This window comes from Euwallacea similis, chromosome 9 (assembly GCF_039881205.1).
Source record: "Euwallacea similis isolate ESF13 chromosome 9, ESF131.1, whole genome shotgun sequence".
NCBI classification, from domain to species: Eukaryota; Metazoa; Arthropoda; class Insecta; order Coleoptera; family Curculionidae; genus Euwallacea; species Euwallacea similis.
In genome coordinates this window covers 713,321-738,549 of record NC_089617.1, presented here as the reverse complement: position 1 = coordinate 738,549, position 25,229 = coordinate 713,321, and the positions used below count along the sequence as shown (strand labels likewise).

Genomic DNA, 25,229 nt, shown 5'->3' with positions numbered 1-25,229 from the left:
TAGAAACTCATCCACAACGTCGTACGGTAAACACACGGCTCTCTAAGCGCATACACCTCTTACATCCCTTTAATTAAAATGCGAGCTTTTAAAGTAATTAGGAGTGCGATGTCCCTAAAAGATCATTTTTCCATTAAATTATGAAATATTGAATGCCGTTTTTCTTAAAATTTCTCCGTCCGGTGATAAATTCGTATTACCTTGATTACTTTTTCTTGTTTTCCAACAAGTTTTCATTCACTTAAATATGATTCGTGGCTCGCAGTTGCGCTAGAGTTTGGAAGTTTCCAGAAAGTACCATCATATTTTAATAAATTGAATTACCAACTCATTGTGAGAAGAGGGGAGGTAGTATAGGTTTTAGAGCGGTGAATAGAAACAGTGCGGCACTAGTGTGAAGTAAATATGGAGAATCGATTTTAGATGGGCCGAAAAGTAAGATTTTGGCTGAAAAAAGGCATCCGCGCTCCATTGTAAAAAGTAATAATCAAACCGCAACTTCAATATTACGTATCAGAACTTGCTGCGAGTAATAGAAATGTATGTATCCTAACGGATTTATAAATTTGCAGATAGTCGTGGTATTAACTGGTAGTTTTTCCAATAAATAACGCCTCTGAACCAGAAAGTTAATTAACGAATTTGAGAGCCTGCAACAAAAATTCTGACCGTTAATGGTTCCCGGGGTGGCAAACCGCATTAGCCAGGATTCCTGTTCAGTCTCGTTTCCTATTCTCATATTTCAAACATGAAAGTGCGACGTTTTAATTAAAAATGACAGTAAAAAACTGGCTATAAGCACTTGTCCTTTTTGCTCTATCAGAGGCGTTTCAGTTTAGAGCGTACGTGTGAAAATGAATTGCGAAAACGGGGAAGATAGGAAAAGTAAATCCTTACACCACCCCATTGCAATCTTAACAAAAGCGATATATTATATATGGGCGCTTTTTAAGTTTCAGTCAACCAGCTCTAGCAAAGCATTATGACAAGCTGAAATTGAGAACACGATAAAGCGCAACATTCAGTTCAGTCACGAAATAATACGGTTATTTCATTCGAATTTCACATTTCCGCATTTATCCTCGAATTGGGCGAAATGCAATTTCCTCTTGGATAAGATGAGAGAGTAAAGGTACAGCTTTTACATGATTCGTTTTCTATGCAACGTATTATATCCAATAGATAAAAGCCAGATAGCTTACCGGTAGCAGGAGTTGCTGCGTTGACGTTGATCTCAAAGTTCGGAAACTACTCCGAATATAGTTTGACAGTTCATCGAGCCAAAATGAATACGGGAAGTTCGCCAGGCTTATGGACGGAATTGTTTTGGATTGCTTTGAACATATAAATTGTGTATCGAACGAACATTTTCCTATAGAAAAATAGAAGGGAAGAGACAGCGACGCAGCAGCAGCAGTTCCTACGTTCGGATTCAAGCCTTAATGAAAATTGACGTCGTAACTTAGGAACAAATACGTAAACGTTGAACTTCTACGATATAAACAGCTTTTTGTTCATCTTCTCTTATAGGATTTTTTTCCGAATTGGCAAGACTCGCTAGACTTCAGTTGCTGTAGGTGAAATTATGCAGTTTTTATCTTCGTGATGCTCTCGACTGGAAATCTGCTTTTGTACAAGATGTTTTAATTTCGAGCTTTGTCTGGTCTTAATCTGGTAACACCATAAATAAATTCTATGGCTGGTATAGTCTATGAAAGCCTTGCCCTGTGTGAGATTATACTAATCACGTGAATTATTACAATAGTTGCGTCAGCTATATTGGAAAGCATCCAGAGTCTAAAAACCTGCGATTTCCCCCTCTCTTTCCACAGTGTTTCCACATAATTAATCTTCCTTCCTCTGTTACTCCCTCCCGTGCTTTCTACGGCTGATTTTCTCTCCCACTCGTGTTCTAGTTATAACACTTCCAACCAACACTTAATGATGCTCTTTCACACTCTCCATTTTTCCTGAAGTTTTTGCTTCGACGATCTCGAGAAATGTCCCATCGTTTCCACCTCCTCGTCTTCCTGGTGTCTGAGTTACCACAAAACGGCATTTTATGACGCTTTCTCCCTCTCACCCTCGTTGAGGTATTTAGGATGAGTGTCTAGAAAAGCATCCCATGATACCCTCGCTTTCTCGCCTCCTTCCTAATTGAAATTGCCCATTGTCCTACACGGTCTTACTTCTCTCTGCCACTGTGTTTGTATTCTGTACGTATGACCACGAAATACTGAAGGTAATTTATTCCATGTTTTAGCGACTAGATTTGCTATTAGTGGTTTCCAATGAATAACTCTACTGACAACTAACTGATGTGTACAATATTATCCAGGCAAATCACATTTCTCTAAAATACCAGAACGGCTCTGCAGCACGGATATTCACGTAGCGTCTGTTGTACCTCAATTTTGAACAAACATAGATGTCCTAATTGATACTTACCCTCAAAAGTAATAACACAAACACAAAACCACCCCCAAATCAGTTCGCTCGCTAATCGGTTGAAAATAGCTTTATTAGACCACGACCCAGAAATATAAATTATACATAAACATTTAGAGCAAACCACACGTAAATTTGTTGCAGGGATTTTGTAATCAATTATTCTACCACAGCTATATTTATTTCATCCTATTTCAGTTCAACCACGGGGTATTAATAATCCGCTTCAAGCCAACGAGCTGATTGTTTACTTGCATTAGAGATGGTATTTTCCGTGTGTTGTACAAGGAGAGTGCCACCTATCAAAACTAGATACATACACAAAGCGAAAGGGAAGACAGCAAAATTCCATTAAAGGAATCCTTACACTATCGGGATTGTTTTCTCTATACATACACCGCCGAATTCACGTATGCTTGTTTGCACATCTTCCAGCAAATCCTCGGGAATGTTATTTCATCTTCTTACCATAAGTGGTCGAACCCGGCATGAATGTTTATTCGGAATTTCGTGATGCCTTTTTGCAAAATTGAATCTTTAATCAAATGAAAATACGTCTGGTATAGATGAAATCCTGTTCGCTCGGACCTCTGCAATAGGCTTAGACCCATCGAAAATGTTGTGTCAGTAGCTGGCGGCTTATGTAGGTAGCACCCAATACAAATATTCGATCGGGATCGTTCGAGCGGATGGAATTTTTGATGAGTCGGTTTGTATAAATCTTTATTGGCCAGTCATTTGTATCCCTAAAAAGATGAGCTTGAGATGCGTATATAAAACATCAGGGTTACAGCCCTCGACTGAGGGAAATTATTCATCTCTTACGATTCGCCCAAAATGAGATCGATCAAGTTGTGTACCATTCAGAAAAGAGAATTCCAGGAATGGGAGGAACGACACATTTTGAGGATTTAATATAGAGGATTGCAGGGTAAGAGCGGCTCGTTAATTATTACTGCTGAACCAACCGGATTGTGCGATTAGCTTCTGCAATCTGATTCCTGCGATTATGGCAATTTGGTCTCTCAGAGGTTGATCTGTCCAACATCGCAATATCGCTAGATGAATCCGTAAGTGCGTCCTCATTTAAATTGTCTTGTAATTGCAATCAGAAGTTACCAAACTGGCGTTGACAGCTTTTGATAGAAACACTCTTCTCTGAAACAGGAAGTGTCTTGTCCCAAAGAGGAGTTTGGTACTTGTGGAGAGACGTGTGACAATATGATGCAAAGAACATGCTCTGATCCAAAAAACTCGCGGCGTCTTGCTGGAAAATACCAAGGAACTGCATTAAAGTATGGATGATATAAAGATCACACTTCAAAAAAAAGAACTGCATCATCATTAGGTAGGATTACCCCTTCAACGATCGTCCAGGACCCGGCATTAAGCAATATAGAAGCGATCAAACTTGATTTGACAAAACCCTTAAGATCTTGAGAGATAGAGAGAAAATTGTTTTGTTCCACAGATTTAAATTTTTCATTTCTAATTTGCTGCTTCGAGGTTACGTACCGAGGAAGTTTGCATACACATGTTGTTGCAACAAATTATTTAATAAACATCAGGGCAAACACGTGCGTGCTCAAAAGCTAAAACTGATTTAAAACGTTTGCATAACAATTGAGTTAATAACACCATTATCTATGATCATTACGAGATTTCTTCAGGCCCATAATTGTTAAATTCGATAATTAAAAGTCAGTCTTCCAGTTATCTAAAGTTAAGATTAAGTTTTAGATTAAATGCGTCTTTAAAACACTGTTTAAGTTTCTTGCTTGAAAATCACATTCTTTTTATAGCACTTCGCAGTTTTTATGAAATATTTGTATACAAGGTATATTAAAAATAATGCCCAAGCTCTAGACATTATTGGGCATTCTTCTATCAGCCCTACAAAAATAATTAATATACAATTTATAAACAAAGTTTTAAAAAAGCTTGTCTGGAAACTGTCAGAGACATCCCCTAAAACGCCGTAACACTTTTACTCTACCCGTACCGCTTATTATACTATCACTATAGACCACAAAGCCCAGGTTCGAGATAACAATCGATGATGGTATTATAGTGTTCTACCTGATAAGGGACCCATCTGCCCGATCATTGTCTATGGTGGTCCATCGTAGTCACCCGTCGGATTAGAGAACAAAATGGAGTCTTGTTGGTCCATCAACATTTCTCCTACGCCCTGGGGCTTAGTCAAGTTCATTAATCGATTGTAGCTGAAGGTTTTCCCTTCTATCTCAATAGTAGCTTGTCCGTTCCGGTATTTAACTGTGAATTGTCCCTATTGATTTTGTTGGGTTAGACCGTATGTTCTCATCGTGTACATTGTTATATAAATAGATGTATGAATAGATCTTTCCCGGGTTTAATTTAGAAATTTAGTAGAAGTAGTTCCCACTTGTTAAAGCCCTTAAACATGCAAATTTTCCACATCTTAAATGAGTCTTTCGGATACAATTCCAGTTCCCTACTTAGAAATCGATTTTTAATGCAGTAATTCATATGCTTTATTGATATCCAAAATCTCCTAATCCTAAAAAGTGATTCCGCTACACATATTCCTATATGGAGTCTTCAAGCTACTGGAGACTATAATAATGCAAGCTTTTCACAGCTTTTTATAGTAGTATTTCAGCTTTCTCCCCGCAAATAAACTTTTTACCTAACACGTTTCATGATATATTCATAATCTATTTGGATTTTAGGGAACATTTTAGTTATACATGTCTTTATGCTTGGGCTTATGTTTTGATCCAGGATTTTCATTATTTAGTAGTTTGCCGTCGACGATTCGAATTTTCACTGAAAATTTCCCAATCTCGTTCTTTAGATAATTGTGAAACATGGGAGTTCGTGTTCTCATATCATTAAAGAAAATTACTCTATGCAGCTACCTTAATATGAATTTTTCAACATGAAACTCTCTGTTGGTAATTTCGGAAAGGGTTCATCGTAACGATTAGAGACTGAAGAATTGGCAAAGTTGTATTTGAGAAATTGATTTAAAAGGCATTCGAGTACAATTCACTTCCAATGCCTTAAGAATATGAAAAACGTAAACAATTCAAGGTAATCAGTATTTGAAAAACATCAGTAGTTATGATATTCCGTGAAATATTGTGTTGGCCCGCAACAATTAAAATGTGTATCGTGCCATCTTCAATTGTGCGCATAGAGAGATTCAAATTTCCACATTCCATACTCTAACAGTTGACTGAACACAATTATTTTACACACATGCTGGGTGATGGTTTTTCCGCAATCGCTTATTAGGTGAGGTGATGATGCATTTACAATGGGAAAGCTGTCAACAAGGCGAGCGCCTAATACTAAATTTTATTAACAGTGACAAGTAGCAATCGCCATAGCAATGCGCAACAAATTATAGCTCAATAATCGAACGATTAAAATTTTCGAAAATGGGTCCATTCGATATCTGCACCAGTAACGTTAAATAATGCAATTTCCGGGGTAATGGCAACAATAATTGATAGATTAGAGAGATTGGTAAAGCAGCGGCGTTTAATATTTGGACGAGGTATAAATCGAGGCATACGTTGAATTGAAATCAGCTAAAATTCCCCCGTTGCCAATTTACAAGTATAACGGGAACCAATTTGCCAGCCCCCTACAAACAATATTAACGCATTGCTATGTGTAGCCCAAATGAGAATAAATGTATTTCATTGTCGGATTAAATGGGTCTGTGCAGCTCGAATTTGGCTTGTTGCTCGCCGATATTTTATTTATATTTGTTATTCTGCAGCTTTTATCCGGTAATATTAAACCTCATTTAAAAATTTTCAAACAGGTTTCAATGCCTATTAAATTCGGATTTTGCGTTAGGACTAGCAGAGCACATGAATAAATATAGCTCACGCCAATTTACAGAATAGGATTCATGTGTTTTATACAATTAACATACGAATTTTATATTACACCCCGCAAAATAAATAAAGAAAGAATATCGAACGTAGGATTCGAATTCTCGAAGTTTTCTTATCGGGACGTGCGTAGGACCCGTACTGAAATCTAAAAAAAATGCCAGAGCGAGACTTTATCGCTATGGTCAAAGTTGGAACTCTCGAGTTCAACTTGCAAGTATCCTTGGAAGTAGACGATGAGTTATGTTGTTTAAAGTTGAGTGAACAAATATAATATTAATATGCTACAAGGACATATGTTCACGTCTTAACTGAAATTTTATAACAGACATTCCATCGAGAACGTGAGAGCCACTAACATATAACATATATTCATTGCTATAAAAGTGATCACATTCATTCGATTATTTTCTACAAGACATTAAATAACGGGAAAATAAATTATCAAAACATTGATAATTTAGAGATTTTTGTCTACTATCTTTCAAAATGTGTTCTAATATGACTTCTTTCTATGCCTAAATATGTTGCAACTTCTTTTTTTATTAATTAAAACATGATTAATTCCTTGATTAAAAATGCCAGAAAAACTTTACTTGTAGCATATTAATATATGTATTAGAATTTCATTTTAAATAGTCAAACAGTTCTCGAGATTTTCCTTATATCATTCTAAAAAGTCTATCCTCCATATTTACAGTACAGAGTTCAGGAATGATTGATAAGACCCTGTTCGGTGAAGTTCTGGTTAGTCAGCTAGTCAGATATTGAGGCTTCTCTTACCAGTTTGAGGAGGGCCAGAGATCCTTTGAGAATTCTCGGGAATCGCTGGAATTATTAGTTTCTATTTTGAGCAAAATTTGGAGCAGAAGCCCCCAAGAGAAATTGGGCCAGTTTGATCTTTGCTAACGACCTTGCCCTATAATTGGTTCCTTGTCTTCTATTATAAAACAGATGAGTCCTTTTCCCATGTACCTGCCGGTCATTGAATTCATGATCCATCTTTCTTGTGTTTTGACCCCTGTGTTATTTATCAACAGCCCATTCAGCTAAGTCAAAACAAACACAGGAGAACAGGAGAATTAATCAAAGGGGTTCCCCACTGGGCAAAAATTGACTAAAGTGTAGGTATAACATTTTGGTACAGAGGTATTTATTGAGCGAAAACAAATTTTGCCAACTCCTGGGTATTCCACACGAGATGGAGTGTGATATTATTCCGACTTAGGTTGAAAGATTGCGTTAAGAAGAATGTCTTAATTCCTTGTTTTTATTTCAAAATCTTGAAGCGGTGGAGGGACGAGTGATGAATGAGTCCGTTTTAAAATAGTCGTATTCGGGGTTTTAGCTCGTCTGCTGTAACCATAACAACAGTGAGAAAGGGGTAAATTGGATTATGGGCCACCAATATTATTAGCGAGATCGTAACTACCTCGTTATAACTGCTAATTTGAGAGTAGCACTAGAGGTGGTCATTAAGGGTAATGTCACATGTTGGATTATTAACTGGAAAGCCAAGAATCGGTGACGTGGAACGTAGCACAGTACCGTTGTAACCAACCAAATTTACGAGGGTTGGTCAAATTCCCACGAGTCCGTCCAACTTTTGGACCCAAAAAATCCGACCCTTTAAGTGAACACCTAAACTTCGATCCTTTATTTTAGGAAGACACTTCACTCGCAATTACCTTGGAGGCCCTTGTTACCACGTTTGCCTTCCATCGTTAATTTTCCTCATCCCGAGTCCGACTCCTTGTAAAGTTATACTTTTTTCGCCGCACTCCATGTGAAGAGTTTAGAAAATAAACTACTAGCATTAATAGGCATATTGACAGCGTCCGACAGGCTGGGTTCTTACCGTTTGTGTCATACTGGGGGTAACAAACATTTTTCTTTACCCGCCCATAGTTTACGTTCCATATGCCCGTACTTTTCCCCTGCATGCTCAAAGTATACACTTCACGTGCTTGTATATTTTTCGCTGTCATCTGGTAAGTGTATACGATTTTGTTCAACAGGTGCTGACCGGTCTACACGCTGTACGTACAGAGATCTTACGTTTACAGAAATCATGCTTTTCGATCTTTTCATGACCTGATTACGAGAACCCATCGACTTACACCTGATCTTCGATTTTTCTTATATTGTGAAATCACATCTAAGGAACTTGGAGGAGTTTTTTGGTGATAACACTGAGGGAAGTCTTTTCAGGAGTTTCGATTTTTATATGATTGCGTACTGCTTGTTTAGAAATGAATCAGGTAAGCAGTTCCATTTTTCTCTCACGAAGAACAGTTCAATTTAAAAAAATATATCTGAGAAGCTACTAGTTGGTTCGGGAGCTCCTCATATATCAATTTTAACGTCTTTGACTTTCGATGAAGTTCAAGTTTTCGCGAATGCCACAGGTAAGTTTTTCTATCACCAGCCGAACAAATGTTGATGGACTTCAGCTGGATTTGCATTTTTATGGTCTCGAAGTGCGAACCAAAACTTCGTATTTTCATCAATTTCCAGACCTTTTGACGAAAAACCAATTCCGACTTGAAAGTATTTTACAACAAATAAATAACTAATATAATTGTAAACTTCTTTGGAAAGTCAAGTTTCTTAAGCAAAACTGAAAGCTAATAAATTTTTTTCCTATAAAATGTCGTTTCGTAAAAGTTTTCCGCATGTGAGTCGGAAATTTATATTAGTCGATAACAAAAAGTGACAAAGTATTCTCGCCTCGTTTCAGAATGAAGGAAGCCAAACTTTGTTGGAAAAGCATCGTATTTTGTTTTATTGTACTTCGGATTTACAAACAATGAAATTGGTTTACTTTTGCTCGGTTAAGCTATACTCCCCTGAGAATATTAAAACACATAGACTTGAAAAATTTCACGAACGTTTATATGTAACCCCTGAATAAGCTTAGATACTGCGGAAATATGTATTCCTAGTGCACCAGAGGCAAAATTAGTTTAAGAGATGCAGCTAATCCGGATAAACGTGGAAGTTAAGCGCTAATTATAAAGTTTAGGCTGTTAAAATATGCAAATTTAGTTCCTTCCGCTAACGAGTGTTCAGAAAAGTAGCTAAATTTGATTTACCGGCAGCACAACGCATAAAACTACTTTTATTCGTTTAAATATGGCTGAGTGCAGTTCTAAATTTAAAGGCTTAGGGCAAGCAAAGCTGGAGTTAGGTTGTGCGATTCTGTAGATAACGACTTTCAAATTACTCTGAAAATTTATTGAAGATATGTATCATATTTCATTGTATTTACAACCCAATAGTAGAGAGGTATTTTTGGCAAAGTTGGATATGAAGGTTTTTAGAGCATTCTTGAACTGCTGGCATTCTTAACAATCCTCTTTCACCACATGCTTCCATAGAAAAAAAATTCTTGGAATTATTGTAAAAATATAGGTGTATGACTAAATTCATAAATTCATAAGTCGTTCTTTGATTGAATTATATCTTAATAGTTACCTTCAATTTTGGAAGTGAAACTATAAGCAAATTTACAGAAATGAAGACTAATTAGTAGACATTTGAACTTACTCAATATATTACAGGAACTGAAACTCGTTAAGGTTAATAAGATGAAACTAAATACTTAAGCCAGTTGAGATTCCTAGAAACGAAATCCGACAATAATTTAAAGCCACTTTTGCTTGAAAATAAAGCAAAGGTAAAACTTACGACACTTTCAGGTTTCTGAAAATAAAACTTAACTGAATAATAAATTCAGTTGATCCAATAATCCAATATAGCGTTCGTTCATAACCACTAAAATTTAAACCTTAGGTAATTTTGGATTACTTGAAAATTCAGACTCAACACTTTGAACTATTCTGCTTGAGAAAAAATTGGAAACAGCTTACCTCTATCTACAATTAGTCTCAGATCCCTCTCATGATTACTTTTGACCATGAGTTACAACCAATCTGGAAAAACGACGAATTCTCTTAAACGGTTGAAAGTTGTGACTCTTTAAACTAAGTTTTCAGTAATGACCAGAAGGTAAATTGATCATCGTTTCATTAAATCTAATGCACATTACGAACCGTAAGTTACAAAATACCACTCTCGAAAATTCAACTCGAATTTTCAAGCTGAATTTTCTAGAGTAGGATGGTCCGTATTGGTCTTCGCCTGTTCGGACTTGTGACGACAAGGAGAGTAGAAACACGACTTATTCTTTTGATGAGGCTCAAAACCCTAGAGTGGAGCAAAAAGTGTAATAAAGTAAATTACTTGTTCTTTCATCGATCAGCGGTTCATCGTTTCATCGACTCTAATGCAGAGAATGTTTAGAAAATTAAAATTTACCAATCTCGAAAATTCTATTTGAGAGAGAAACGTAAAAACACATATTACTTGTTTCAATAAGAAAGTGAATGTTCTAGAAATCGCTACTTGATTTTGGCCTGTCCAGATTTCTTGATGATGAGTTACGACTAAGGGTGTGGAAGTCAATATAACACTTTTAAAGTTGGTTTCTAATATCGATCAAAGGTATTTGACTATCCATCGACCTCGGCTTCATCATTTCTAAAATATGCGAAATTACCATCCACGAAAGGTCAGCTCAAGAAGACGTGGGACTAACTTTCTACAAATCGTCATTTGCAGATGTGAGATTTTCATTTGTGATTTTGCTCATTATGTTTTTAAGGAAACTTAATAGTGCGACAATTGTAGTTGCGAAAAGGGTTTCTTTTTAGAGATTGAAAGTGTTTTCATAATATTTAAAAAAAAATGATTTGCTCGCTTACCATGCCTTTTTCTATCATTTTGGCCAGGCTGTCATGTAATCTATATTGAAATTGGGGGTGGAAAATTAGGATAACATTAGCCCCAAAAGGGAATCTCCTGTTTCTTATCCCCATGCTATGGCAATGTGAACTTTTGTTATCATAAATCAATTTTCTGCGTTGCCCAACTGGTTGCCAATAAATAACATATAAGTTTTTATTACGGAACTCAGGCATATCGTTTGCGTTTATAAAAATATGGTTTACATATCAAATAACATTGAATGAGTTTTTTCTATATGAAGAACATGCCTTTATGCACTTTTAAGCCCCCTGAAAAGCACGCTGAATAAAATCATAACCAAAAATCTATCGTCACTTGTCGCACTATCATGCTTTCTATATCAAGATTAGGTGTATAACTGGCATAGGGATAACTTCTTCGTTCATAAGGTCTGGTTTAGCTATCCACAAAACTGCGAAGACCTTGGGATATACAGTCTACATAATTCTCAGTAAAATACACGAACCTTATACGAACTTCTTGCAAAGAGCTATTCGACTTAATACAGTTGTTGTAATAACCCGAATAAATTAAAGCTGGATAATATGCTTTCGCCCGTAAAGCATGTAATCGTTTGTAGAGTATTCTAAGCCTCTAGAAATAAGAGGGATTGTTTTGAATCAAATTCGCCTCAAGTCTCTTCCAAGCAACTTTAGGAATCTGCATATCAATGAGATGCGAGACAAACATACCACTGTTTGCCGAATATGAAATATGAAAACTCCCCCAAATCACAGTCTGAAAATGTTGACCTGGAAATAAACTGTATTATCGAGGTTTTCGCGTTATATCTCTTTTAATTCGCGTTGTTTCGTTCCCTGAGATAACGAGCATTAATTTGGCGTGAAACGCCCACTGTTTGTTAATGATTGGGAATATGTTTGTCTGGAGGTAATAATTTCAAAATAACAGGGTTTATTTAGAAACGCTGTATAATCGAATCCAATTTTATTTATCCGAAATCAGAGATATTAAGCAACGATTTATTTTTGTTTTCAGCTGAAATCCAGGCGGTAGAAGGAAAGAGCGTCAGTATTCCTTGCGATGTAATACCACCAGGACACGACAAAGTCTACATGGTTCTGTGGTTTCAGCACGGTTCAGGCTTCCCAATATACAGGTAAGTCCAATAAACAAAAAATAAGATTTCCAAACGGGCATAACTAATTTATTCCAAGGCTTAGAAGAAAAAGGCCTGAAATGTGTCTCTCTTCCGAGTCCCTTCCTGAAACAAATAGTGTTTTTCTCCACGAGACGTTTTCCGAAAAGAAAACTTCCGAAACTCGATGTTGTGCGCGAAGTTTCCTACAAAACTTCCTTAAACTTTGCCTTCAGTTTAGGTATTTTTTGTCGAACTTGAAACATAAACGAAAATACCTTATGAGCGTTCTTATTTCCTTAGAATTTATGTAAATGTTTAATATAATAATTTTTTTTACGTCGAGCAAACAACGATACGGGACGAAACCATAATTGAAACAGATAGTGGTGTAACGCCACTGAATAATTTTCCCCATTTTCGGATTGCATGCAGAATCTATCGGTGCTGTTCATCATGTTAACGTCCGCATTAACAATTACCATGCACGCGAACAACTCTTAGCTAACATTCGGCTAAACCGTAACACATGTTCTATATTGGAATTACCCGTCTGTTTAATGTCCAAAATTCGCATTTGACTGCAAACCGCTTTGTTTTTAATCGGTCTATTGTGTTGAATTTATTTTACTGAAATTTGGCTGGTATCAAATTAAACTTATAAGGGATTTGAGCCCGATGGTTGGCTCATATACTCTTCAAGCTTAGCTCGCCTCAACTCAATAGAAACAACATTAAAATGTAAATCTCTAAACATTTGAGTGAGCCCGGTACCGAAACCTCCATGGCCTCATTTAAAACAAACTTTCGGTTGGATTCTCGTAAATCCAGTTTGAGATCGAAATAATGAAAGATTCTGACCCGGGCTCCTAACCAGGAATTTTCGGCCATATACTATGTTGCTTGCATCTTGAGGTGCTAACTCATATCTAGTTATCGCGAAATCTTGCGCAGTGTTTATGCTATTTTTACAACGGCTAAGGCTAAATGTACATTTTTATTTGATTCATTTGGATGGTGGTGGTTCGAACGTGTGGGAAAAGAAAACGGAAATTCCTCCTTAGGGTGAAAAATTACCGACGTTTTGAACGTGTTACTTTTCAACTAGACTAGACGACCACGATAAAGTGGACGTCACCTTTTTCAAACCCTTAACCTTAAACCTTAACTTTCTAGACCGTTAAACTATAACTAATTATCCACTTCCTAGGTACTATACTAAGTAGATATTTCAGACCTCGATTAAACTTTTCCTTAGAAACAAATTAAATTTTTTAAGTTTAAGGTTTTAAGTGTATGCGCAGCAAATACAAGTGACTAAATACATTTTAGTCGTAAGTTCTATACAAAATATTTATTTAATTTGACTGAGAGCATGTACTATGATCTTTGCCTCTTCCTACTGTACTTTCAGTTGTGTTAGTAGATGAAATTTTTTTATACATATTGTTAAGCGTTGAATAATTGACCCATAATATGCCTAAATTGAATAATGGTTGTTCACTAAATGTTGATATATTAAGAGTAAATTATTCAGCACGCAGCCAAGCTCTAAATAATGTTTTATTAATTAAACCCACTGACACCACCGGCAGTATGTAGTGAAACTCGTTACATTTTCTAGAATTAGATGTAATAGAAATTTACTCTTTTTTTATCAGGATATGTTTAACATTAACTAAAATGTGTTACAAAACCTGTCAATTAGACCATAGTTTCATCGTGAGAAAAACAATTGGATCCGCGAGCGTAGGCGAAAGCCCTAACTTTAAGCGAATAAACAGGTTTTTGTCATGAGATTTATACAAAATTTTATACAGTTTCGAACGTATTCAGTTTAAAAAATGTCAACTAAATTTCCATATAATTATTGCATTTTGCAAGCAGTCCCAAACATTTTTCATGTGGTACGTTGTGTATCGATATGCAACGGTTTTCAACATATTATCCATGTCGCAACTGACAAATTAACACGTTCTACAGTTTTGGAAGCGGTAAAGCAGTAAGTGTCTAATTCTAATAGTCTAAGTAGATAGTCTCAAATAACGACAATCTACTTAGAATATTAGAACATATTACGTTTACAGCTTTATCATTACCCAAATTAGATAACGCGTTAACATGGCAGTCAAAACGTGATTATTCTGACGACAGTCGAATACAAAAATACGTAGAACTTTTTTACATCAACATTCCCATACTGAGTGCAATTCCTATTTAAAGCACTTAGAGTTTGTTTAAAATAAAAAATCTCCCAAAAAACTGGCCAAACCCGCCTTTCTTATTTACCTTTCAACTCTCAATTCCTCAACTCACCGCTTTAAGCTTTAACCCCTCTCAATCCATCAAAGACTTCAATTAACATACCAATCAATAAAACCCATGTGATTTGATCGGATCCGTGCCTAAAAATGTCAGGACAAAGCAATTATTTAAATGCAAATTTAGCAGCCCCATCAATTATCAGTACGACAATTAAACTTTATCTCCCCTCTGATATAATAATGATGCTTTAAAGCTAACCTGATGATGAATAGAACCGGCGGAATTACGGAACTGTTGAAGTGAATTAGAGGGACATGTAGCAGGTTTAGGCATGCGTGAGTGCCGTTTGATGGGTTTTCATCGATGATTTCTGCCCTGCAAAGCTGAGAAATTAAAACGAACATTTGACAAACAATTTCGATGATGGTTTACGTCGAACCTACAGCGTTAGACCGAAGGATGCGCCGCAGTGACTTAAGAGTAATTTAGGAGAGTTCGAAAATATTTCCCCCCACACACGTGGAGTGAAACGAGTTTGCAGCACTCTCCTAAGGAGATATTTTCATATTTCTTTAATTCGGAAACAAACTAATCATCTTTAAATTGCCGGCTGGCCATATTTTAAACTCAGTTATGCACGTTTACACAACACGCGATTGAGCCATTTTCCGCTTGGGTGAGAAACACTACATTTAAAAAATTTAATAAGCGGCCTCAGTCTATTACACATTCCCTCCTAATTCACAGAACAATCGTGTAATTCCACCTCTACCATTCATCATGGCGTTCGCTTTAAAGCGTCATCAAGGGATTAAATAAAGTGTAATTGTCGTTGGCGATAATTGATGGAACTTAGCGAATTTGCATTTAAATTATTGGTTTCTGCAGGAGTCTCGGGACAATGCAGTATGAGTTTTTCATGCTGACTTTTGATAGAATTCGTTCTATTTCTGCATATTGACGTTTGTTTCGGGCTATGCTGAAAATATATTTAAATTGGAGCTTCTGGGGACGTTCATGTAATAGCGGCACAGTGTCTTGGACACCTTTCTCGCGTGAAGTTCCCTGTCTTCAGCTACACCGACAAGTGCTTGAGAAAAATCCGAACATTGCAGAACCATGTAGATTATCGACATCTTTCTGATTCCATTATTATCACGTAGGTATTATCCAAAGGTTTGTTTTTGCTTCGCAAATGGAGGCTACAAGCGGCTGTCACCTTCTTTCTTAAACTTATCCATTCATTAATGACGATCAAACTTTTTCCTCACTCATATCCACCAAAATATCTGAGTAATCTGACTTTCAAAGCACTTCCCAAGTTCCCAGATATAGGAATATAGGGCCTTCCCTAGAAATTCTTCCTTAAAAATGACTTGACATTTTCTCCTGACATTAAACTGGAACCGCCCTGTATCCTCATAATACTAAGAGAGATTAATGCGTTCCTGAATAGCATCGCCCTACAATGCTCGTCCTAAAAGCCTTTAAATATTTTTAATCTGGATCCGTTTGAACTTTTCATATTTTGCATTACAAAGGCGAGGCGCTACTCCTCCTCTATTAATATCGCTCTGATGCGCCATATTACTTTTCTTCTTGGGAATGATTTATCTTCCCGTATCGATTGCGAGGAGCGAGGCGTAAATTTATATTTTTACTTTTATTTATTCACTTCCGATATTAATTTCAGTAAACGATATACCTCGGGTGATAAAACACAGGGGAATATTACCAGGCGATCGACCCTTTTCATGTTTTCTAAGGAGTACTTAGCATTAATCTACGAGAATTAAGGATTGCTTGGATTTTCCTCGATTTTATAGGCTCTATTTGCTGGACCGATTTTATAATATTTTTACCTTTATTTCCTTCTATAAAATAACATAAAATTTTATTTATAAATCTCATAAAACCCTTCGCAGGATGCTTCAGAACTTTATGAGCGCATTTCATGAGGGAAAAACAACAAATTTTTTCTGCTCCTGGGATAGAGCCTCTTTTCTGCGCCAAAAAAATCACAAGTACGCATACAGAAATATTGTTCTAATTAGTCCAGATACTTCTGTTTATTGCAACATCGTGTGTTGGATGGATTTTTTGGTAATATAAATTTAAATCAGAATTTAGAATTTCTGCGCTACTGATAAGGGGTTGCAAGTTTATTACTGCCCGCTGGAATGTCCCCTTTATGAAATACTATCACGACATAACAGTGTTTGGAATTCTCTTGTAGTATAAATGTTATTGAGGTATTAAGATATGCTTAAAATTCGATGTTGTGTTAAAAAATCTATTACTACGATAATTAATAAATTTAAAGCTTAGTTGTGCTTAAAATTATATCTTATTTATTTGATTTATGGAATAATTTACACTGGAATTGTTAAGAAGGCAAATTTACACACGCTTAAAATTCCCAGTGGGCTGAAATTTAAATATTAAACAAACTTTCAAAATCATCCGGTGGAACTCCGGAAAATCGCCGGAGGGATTGCGAAAACATCGGTAGAATTCCTGAGAAAATCCAGCTGCTTAAACGTCAACTTTTATTTCAGACTTAATCCAAACTTCAGACAAAACCGTCTCGAATTTTCATTTACGCCACGCCAAGGACGAGTTGGCAAACTTTTCTCTGTTCAGGTTACCTTTCAACTTCAAATTCGAAAAATCCCCTCAAATTTATAATATTAGATTCATTTAGTGGTAAGCTTAAAACGTTTTAAGAGAAGTGAAGCAGAGAAATATTGCTGCTTCGTGGAAATTGCTTAGCAAGCGGAATTACGAGACAGTAAAGGTTTGCCGGAGATTTTTAGGATTCTCATAACGTCCAATCTCATTAGCCTTAATGTGAGATGATGAGGTTAGTCAAGAGCGTACTTTTGTTTCGGCGAATTTGCAATGAGATTTTGGATTTGGAAACATGAGGAAGTACATTCTAGCAGATTAAATTGATATTATGAGGACTGTAGAGAATTAGAACATATCGAACTTAGATGTAGCTTCAGGAGAATATAAACGTGGAGGAAATGGGGAAATGGGAATCAGTAAGGAACCAAAAAAAAGTACCACAGGCCACATTCAGCTTAAAATTAAAGAAGGGGGAGAGCAAATTTGTGGAGGCGGTTAAGATGAATCTGAAGAAAAATAAGTTCATTTTTCATTAAGGACTTGTATAAAAGAACTTAAGAAGCGGAAACAAGCCAGGCAGAAATTGCTTTAAAATGAACAAGAATCAGGATCCAAAAATGTTCTGTGGAACGATACAATCAGGAAACAAAGGAAAAAGTGCACAGAGGCAAGGAGATCCTACAATAGGATAAAGACCAGACATCTGGATGAACTATCTGGAAAAGGACATATAGAAAGGAGGGTACAACATGGTACATGAATATCTAAAGCAAATAAATTGTTTCTAAGTTGCAATAGGACAGGAAAGAGCAATAACGAACTGTTCATTTACAAGAAGACAGAAAGTCGTGTCTGCTAACATTTTTCTAATTCGATATAGCGAATTCACAGCGGCTGAACTCCACGTAGCAACAGGCAACTGAAAAGAAAAAAGCTCCAGACTCAATCTCAAAAGAAGTAACTCTTTGTACAGTTACAAGTAATCGAGAAAAGATATTCCAAGTTCTGAATTATTCACTCCAGAATCCGATGTTCCACCGCCTCTAGATTAGTTCTCTCTCAATTATCTCTGATAGGCAAACCTGGAAAACCACTACATGAACTTGGCTCACACAGGCCCCCAGTATCATTCATGCAACAGTAAAACTCTTGGAACATATAATTAAAACAAGACTTGAAGATTAAATTAAAAACCGCAATCCCTTGCAGGAAATGCAATTTGGTTGCAGGAAAGGAAGATGCACAATTGATGTCGTAAGTACAATAGAGGAAAGAATCGTTAAAAGTTAATGAAGAGAACTGAGGTAATGCATACTTATTATGAAGGACTTACGAAACACATTTAATAAAATTTGATTTCGACAACAGTTATATCACATGATACCTGGGGCTATTCTCGAATCTGCAATACAATCAAATTCATAAATACGTAATATCGAAGAATACTTTTGTGGTAGGACATGCAGATAACATAGTACTGATCATTAATGCACAAAAAACAAACAATTTAATATCAGTAGCAAATACTGTAATAGGAAGATGCAAAATTGGCTGAGAGCCAGATCACTCCAGCTGGTCCTGGAAAAAATGGAGGCATGCCAACATCATAAATACTTTCGTAATCAGAAATTTCAAAGTTCGAGTTATTTTTCGTTTTTGCTCTTAATTAAAAAATAAATTCTACACATTTCTACGATTGTAATAATTTCGGACCGTAAACATTTTTTTTATTGAACGACCAATAAAAGGTCCCAGAGTTTTCTTGAAAATTTCGATCAATATTTTATATCGAGATCAGCTACCTCGATAGTGTTATGTAATATAACATGCAACAATAATCTTTCGCAGTAGATACATGTGTTAAAACATAAACGAAAGTACTCAGTAATCAATAGAGCAAATTAATCTTTTTCGGAATTGAACAGGTTTTCAGTACACAATTCACATAGCAGACCCTCAAAACTTTGCTCATCTTGAGAGTACTGTAATGCAATAATTCATAACTAACGGTACAGGAATAAGACTGCTCTTCTGGAATTTCATTAAGGAACTTACACAGAAACCTTGTTTAAACCTGCAGTAATGAAAAACTAACATTCACGTATCTTTACTTAGAGCAACAACTATTTATCGAAGACTACTTGTCAGAAAGCACGCTAGAAACTTATCGTTTGAAGTTTAATAACAAAATATACATTTTCAGGCCAATCAAGAGATACAAATTAAAAAAAAAATCAAATTTGTTAGAGTGATGTTTATACAACAATAATTTGATGTAACAAATAAAAGACGCCCTATATTATTGATTATACGCAATGTGATTAATTAAAATCCACAACACTGTGTAATTAAATTTTAGATGAGCCGCTTTGAAAAACGTTTCCATTTCCTTTGCAATTTAACCGACGAATATGATATTTTCAACTCGTTTTACTCGTATAAATTTTGCAAATGTGCAGTTGCCGTTTGATTAACGGAAAGGAAAAACGTTCGTTTGATATTAATGAGCAATTATTAGAATGCCGCTGAAATGTTGGTATACAGTTACGAAATTACACCTTTAAGGGACAAATGTATGATGTCAATTTAAAACTAAAATTAAATTTCCTGGCGAAAAAATCCACTAAGCATTTAATTATGTCGCTATAATGTTTCAAAGGCCATGAGGCAATAGACGAAATTATCTCGCGTACGTCTCTATGATAACTGAAGCGACAACTAGATCGTCCGTCCTATTTATACTGTACGCATCAGCGCGCTAATTAATATTCTAACGAACTACTCTCAACTAACCGGGGAGGCCATCGCGATACACTAATTCGTGTGCAAGAGACCGCGCACACACAGTATAAATATATCGGCCCATCCGATGGTACCTCAATCATCGTCTAGCAGCGTCGCAGTTCGCTTCGCTCAATGACTCATCATAATAATCATAATAATATCCACTTCAGATACGAAAAAAAAAAACGTCAAAAAACAAATATCTTTGGGCTGCAGTGTTCAATCCTGGAAATGATTTTAGAATATAATTTGAGCAGCTATGAAAACTGTAACTTCTCCAGCCATTTCGCTTTCAAAATACCGTTTTGGAAAATAATCTTGATGCCTTATTTATTTTTAGCACACATCATTTGTAAATAAATTATATGCTAAAAATGATCGAGTTAATATGTGGCTACTTTCCCATGCCTTATCTTCACCTCGCCTGATCTGTGCAAGCAGTCGCACCATTTGTCTTTTATTACTAACAGCGCAGCATTGTTGAGTTGAACAAGCTCTTTTCTCACGTTTTATGAAAATAACAAAATTTCTGTTTCCACCGTCATTTTAAAAACATCAAATTAAAGTTCGCCTGATTGCTCATTTTATTCCCGCATCAACTAAATATATGCTCCATCTCGAAAGCGACAACTCGCTAGAAGCACAGAATAGCGTTTTCTGAGCGGGATTACAAGTGTGTGAAAATTGAACCGCCCTGCAACCAAAGACTATTTCCGAAAGGCTGTAATGCAATTTGACTTGACTTGGCTTGGTGTCGAGCTGCACTATTGACGTCGAGATTATATATTTTCTAATTTTCCAGCGTCGAATTTGAAATTGCGTTCGGAGAAATTGCTTTTTTCTCTTGCCTCATCGGTGTTTACGCTTTTCCCTGCCAGTGGCAGGATTTCATCAGACCTGCTAGATCCACGAGAAAAACAACAGAAAAGTATCGGTGACAAAAAAAATCAACAATTCACAGGCACCTAATTCACCCCCCACTTTGAGCTTGAAGTGTATCATGCCTTATCAAACTCGTATACAGATATCAACAACATCAAATTTCCTTCCCCTACTTACTGGTCTTCTTTAACCCTTCAAAAGGCACTTATCAGGTCGCTAGAGACAGTTTACACACCCTTCATTTTATAGACTGTGCAACGTAATAGGGGAGCCAAATTATATTCCTTGTTTTGGTGTGTCTAACAATTCCGGGAATATCTTGCCTTGTAATTTAAGTAAATTGGCAATGGGGTTTCCTGCAGCAACTAGGATGGAATACTAAATTGGTCAAGCTACCTACGTTAAGGCCTTTGTATTCTTGCAGGTCAGTGAGTAAATCTTCCGCGTTATCTAAGAAAATTAGGTTGATTTCTCTTCGGTGTTTGCAGGTGAGATTATTGAATTTTTCAATGCATTAATGGAGGTACAAATTTCATATTCCTGAACGAATGTCGCCTAGAAGTATTTTATGATATACTTCAGCAAGCAGTAAAGTGTTTTAAGTTTACCAGCAAGAAGGAATATTTTTGATATAAAAATACTATATATTGGGCTAAACACAAGATTTGAAGGCGAATGAGTCAATAAAATGTCGAAGCGAGATACCAAGTTCGTAAAAGTTCACATTAAAGTTATGGAAATGCGTTTCTCGCGGCACAATTTTATCCATTTCAGTGTTGTTTTGTCCATAAAGTCTACTTCTAATCTGAAGATTGCAGAGAATAACATAAAATCAACGCTGCTTCTGCTTTATGTTGCTACTGGGATTTATTCCATTTTTAGTTATGAAAATAATGGAGAACCTAATAAAGAAGTCACAGACATACGAAACTGAGAATAAAAGATGTTTGCTACTTTGAACGAAGATTTTTGTGGAAATGACTCAGGAAGTCTCACCTCTGATATGAAACCTTCGTTTTCAACTCCAGGAGATTGCTTCAGTTTTTCATAATGTTCCTCTAGTGCGTGATATATATACTATATGTCTGGCAGCAGTTCTGCAACATTGACATCTCTCCTTCATCTCTATGTTAACAAGGTCAACGTTTGCTCTATTCAGAGAGTTATTTTTAATCTCCTCACTAATATGCTGATAAATTGATGAAACATAACCTCAAGAGAGTTTCGGAGATTAATTTATTATAGTTCTTCTTAGAAATCACGTAGATAGCCAATTTGGTGGTTTCTTTCTCGTGATCCTATGAGATCAAATCAATAAATACAGCCATCATGAAGGAAAGTCTATTAATTTTCCAAACACGTATATTTAGGGTTTTCAACACAGGTTTTCCTGAAATTTCTATAAACCCTCTTTTTATACATTAGGGCATAAAGACACTGAAGGCCCTTTCAGCCGAAAGTCTTTACTGAAAGGGTTTCAGGTTGCTTTCGCTGTATCCGCACGCTTAATCAGTTCCGGCATTTCGGTATTTGAAAATGCATGTCAAGGCTAGATTCCGGAATCTGGAAATGCAACTTTTCCACGAGCTGCCGTGAAAAACGACAGTCCATGTACTAGAACTTATATTTCAAATTCTGGTTAGGGGCACTCCCTTTTTCATAGAGCATCTGCTTCCAGACATATGGACTTGGCATAATACGATTTTGTTTGTTCACATAGTGTCAGGTTGGCATCTCTCGAGGTACCGATCGACTGAACCCTCTCTTCACTCTGGATCTCCCCGGAACCGCCGCAAAGTCAACCTTTTTTCATATCTGATGGTTTTAAGATGTAGATCACAATTCCTGTTCTGCACATATCGAAATGTTATTAACAGATTACGGGCGCGGCCTCCTCTTTCTAGGCCCTTTTGAATCCCTCGAAAATTAGAGATGCAATACATTCTTCTACGATCGATGACTAAACAAACACAGCAAGATTTTACGTGGGAATATTCAAAAAACCGGTCTCACAAAAAGGGAGACAATTAATGAAGTTTTTTACTTTGCTGTACTCCTTTAGACCTCGCTGAGATAAAATTGTTGCCTAACGTTACGTTACGCCATTTTACACCTAAATTGTGGCTCCGCAAGGTCAATTTTTGAACAAGAATCACATATTAGGTTTAATCGCCAGGGATAACTTTCAACCCTTCTTGGCAAATAGGCACTTTAGAAGCGATAATGGCTTCGCTTACCTAAGGGTTTTGGGTCAATTAGTTGTAATGCAATTTTGCGCAAAGAAGAGAACGGAATCGGTGTTAAGTAAGTGATGTTTAGTAAAAAATTAAAATTTATTTTAACACTCAAAAAGCGAACTTTCAGAAGTTTGTGTATAGCATTGAGGACACATTATTATATCAAGGTACTGAAACTAATGATCCTGCAACCAAGACCATAAACTTGCGCATATATGAATAGGTGCATGTACTTGACACAGTTCATCTTCGTCAATCTCTGGAGAGCATATTAAAAGTGAGTAATATTAACCGAAATTGCAAGTGCATTTCCACAGATGCATGTCCGTCCGCGAAGTTAGCACTGGTTAGTAAGTCATTAGCAACGCTATAAATTGCTGACACCCCAACAGCAGAGCCATAATTAACCGCCATTAACGGCCAATCCAATCCGTCCCATGTCCTGTATCCATCAGGAACTATTCAACATTCGCTTCCGTTTTGGGGGATCTCCTTTGCTGTAGGCCCTCCATGACCCACACATCACGAGCTTACACAACAGCAAACACAGTCCCTTAATTAGATCGAGTGTGGAATAATAGAATCGCCCCGGCAAGTAATTCATTAGAGATACACAAACACATTTGTGTTTCCGGACCTGAGGTTACCGGAGCCGCCGTTCGGTGAAACAAAAGGCTCATTTTGAGTTTCAACGTGTTTAGTTGTGCCTCCGTTTTTAGAGGTACAAAAGGTGTTAAAGTTGCCTGAGAGCATATGGGTTTTAATCTCCTCGTGCGAGGTTTATGTTTAATTGGGTGTCGTAAAAGTTGAGCTTAATTCGGTGGTTGAATGCACTTTAATTTTGTGTTGCACTGGGGCTGTCTTCTTGTTTTGCCTAATCCTAATTAGTTTATCGACCGTATATTTCTGCAAAGTTAAAAGTTATGTGTGCGCAGAACCTTAACCCTGTATAAAACTTATTAACTCTATCTTGTAGCGTTGGCTTTCAAATGCATTATTTCCAGTAGTAATCCGTGTCCGAAGACTTTTCGTTGGCGTTTAAGTAGGAGGCAACTGGGCAGGTCTACCGCAATGTGATATACACCACATGCATTCCAGTACAACAATTTTTATTGAAATGAACGTCCGTGTCCCTCTCAGGAAGCTGATAATTTTTTCTGTATTATGAGACTAAACAGATGGTATGACATAGAGTCCTGGGGCCACGTCTGACCGGACACCTACCCATAGACATAACCCCATTCCGGATCAGACCATTGCAACTGCCGGCTCTAGTCCAACTCTACCTGAGAGGGGACTTAAGGGAGTCACAGTCACTCCCGCTAGTGCACTATCAGGCAATAGCTGTTAAACTGAAATTTCAAAAATAGTGGAAGCTATAAATGCAGACACTTATTTGATATGAGAATATTAAGATATTTCACTACAATAGAAAACAACTTTTATCCTTCCGTCAATACAAATCTGAACTTTACAAGTGCAATTTCAACTTCTAATAGCTTATGAATCACATATTCCCAGAATATTCCATATAGCGAAAGCTAAAATAAGAAGACTAGTTTCGCACCTTATCCAAGTAATGGCTTAGAATCGATTTTCTAAACTGATATAATGCAAGACAAGCACTCTCTGAAGGCTAATGGCGTAGTGAACTTTTATGCTCAGCAATATTTTCCTCATGAACATTGGTTTTTATACTAAAAGGCTCGTTGCACTCTGGCTAATTCGTAACCCGAAACTAGGGTTTCTTATTTCAATTTTTTGAGCTTTTTGCAGGAAAGCTTTTATAGAGAAAATCGTTCAGATTGCTTTAAAAGAAAGGCAATCAATTGGATTGGAAAGGGTAGTGAACCCAATTAAATCTCATTGACTTGGAGGGAAATACCCGGTATCCACGTTTTATTTTTAGCTGAAATACTACAACAAAACATTCTTCCCCCCAGCCTGTATCCAAAAGAAAAATACGCAAGAAACGCAAATATCCATACATATTTGAGGTCTTCGATGCCCAATATTACTCACAAAAGACCTTATAGGTTGCTCGTAAATATTGAAGGAGCGATCAATGAGGGCACCATAAAACGAAAAGTAACAATTTAAGACCCATGCAGACCATAGCAATTTACCGCAGACAGTCGGCGAACCTCACCTTATACCGCCTTAGTGGTTATTTGAATAAAA

The 25,229-nt window shown here is 36.6% G+C and overlaps 1 protein-coding gene across 1 annotated transcript in view; it reads left to right on the top strand.

The window, feature by feature from the left end:
* Positions 1-6,522: 6,522 nt before the first annotated feature.
* The window catches only part of side-II (sidestep II), a 71,445-nt gene continuing 52,738 nt past the window's right edge, over positions 6,523-25,229 (top strand). The window contains exons 1-2 of the mRNA XM_066393434.1: positions 6,523-6,586; positions 12,150-12,270. Coding sequence (XP_066249531.1) covers positions 6,523-6,586; positions 12,150-12,270 — 185 coding nt within the window. The remainder of the gene's footprint in view (positions 6,587-12,149; positions 12,271-25,229) is intronic.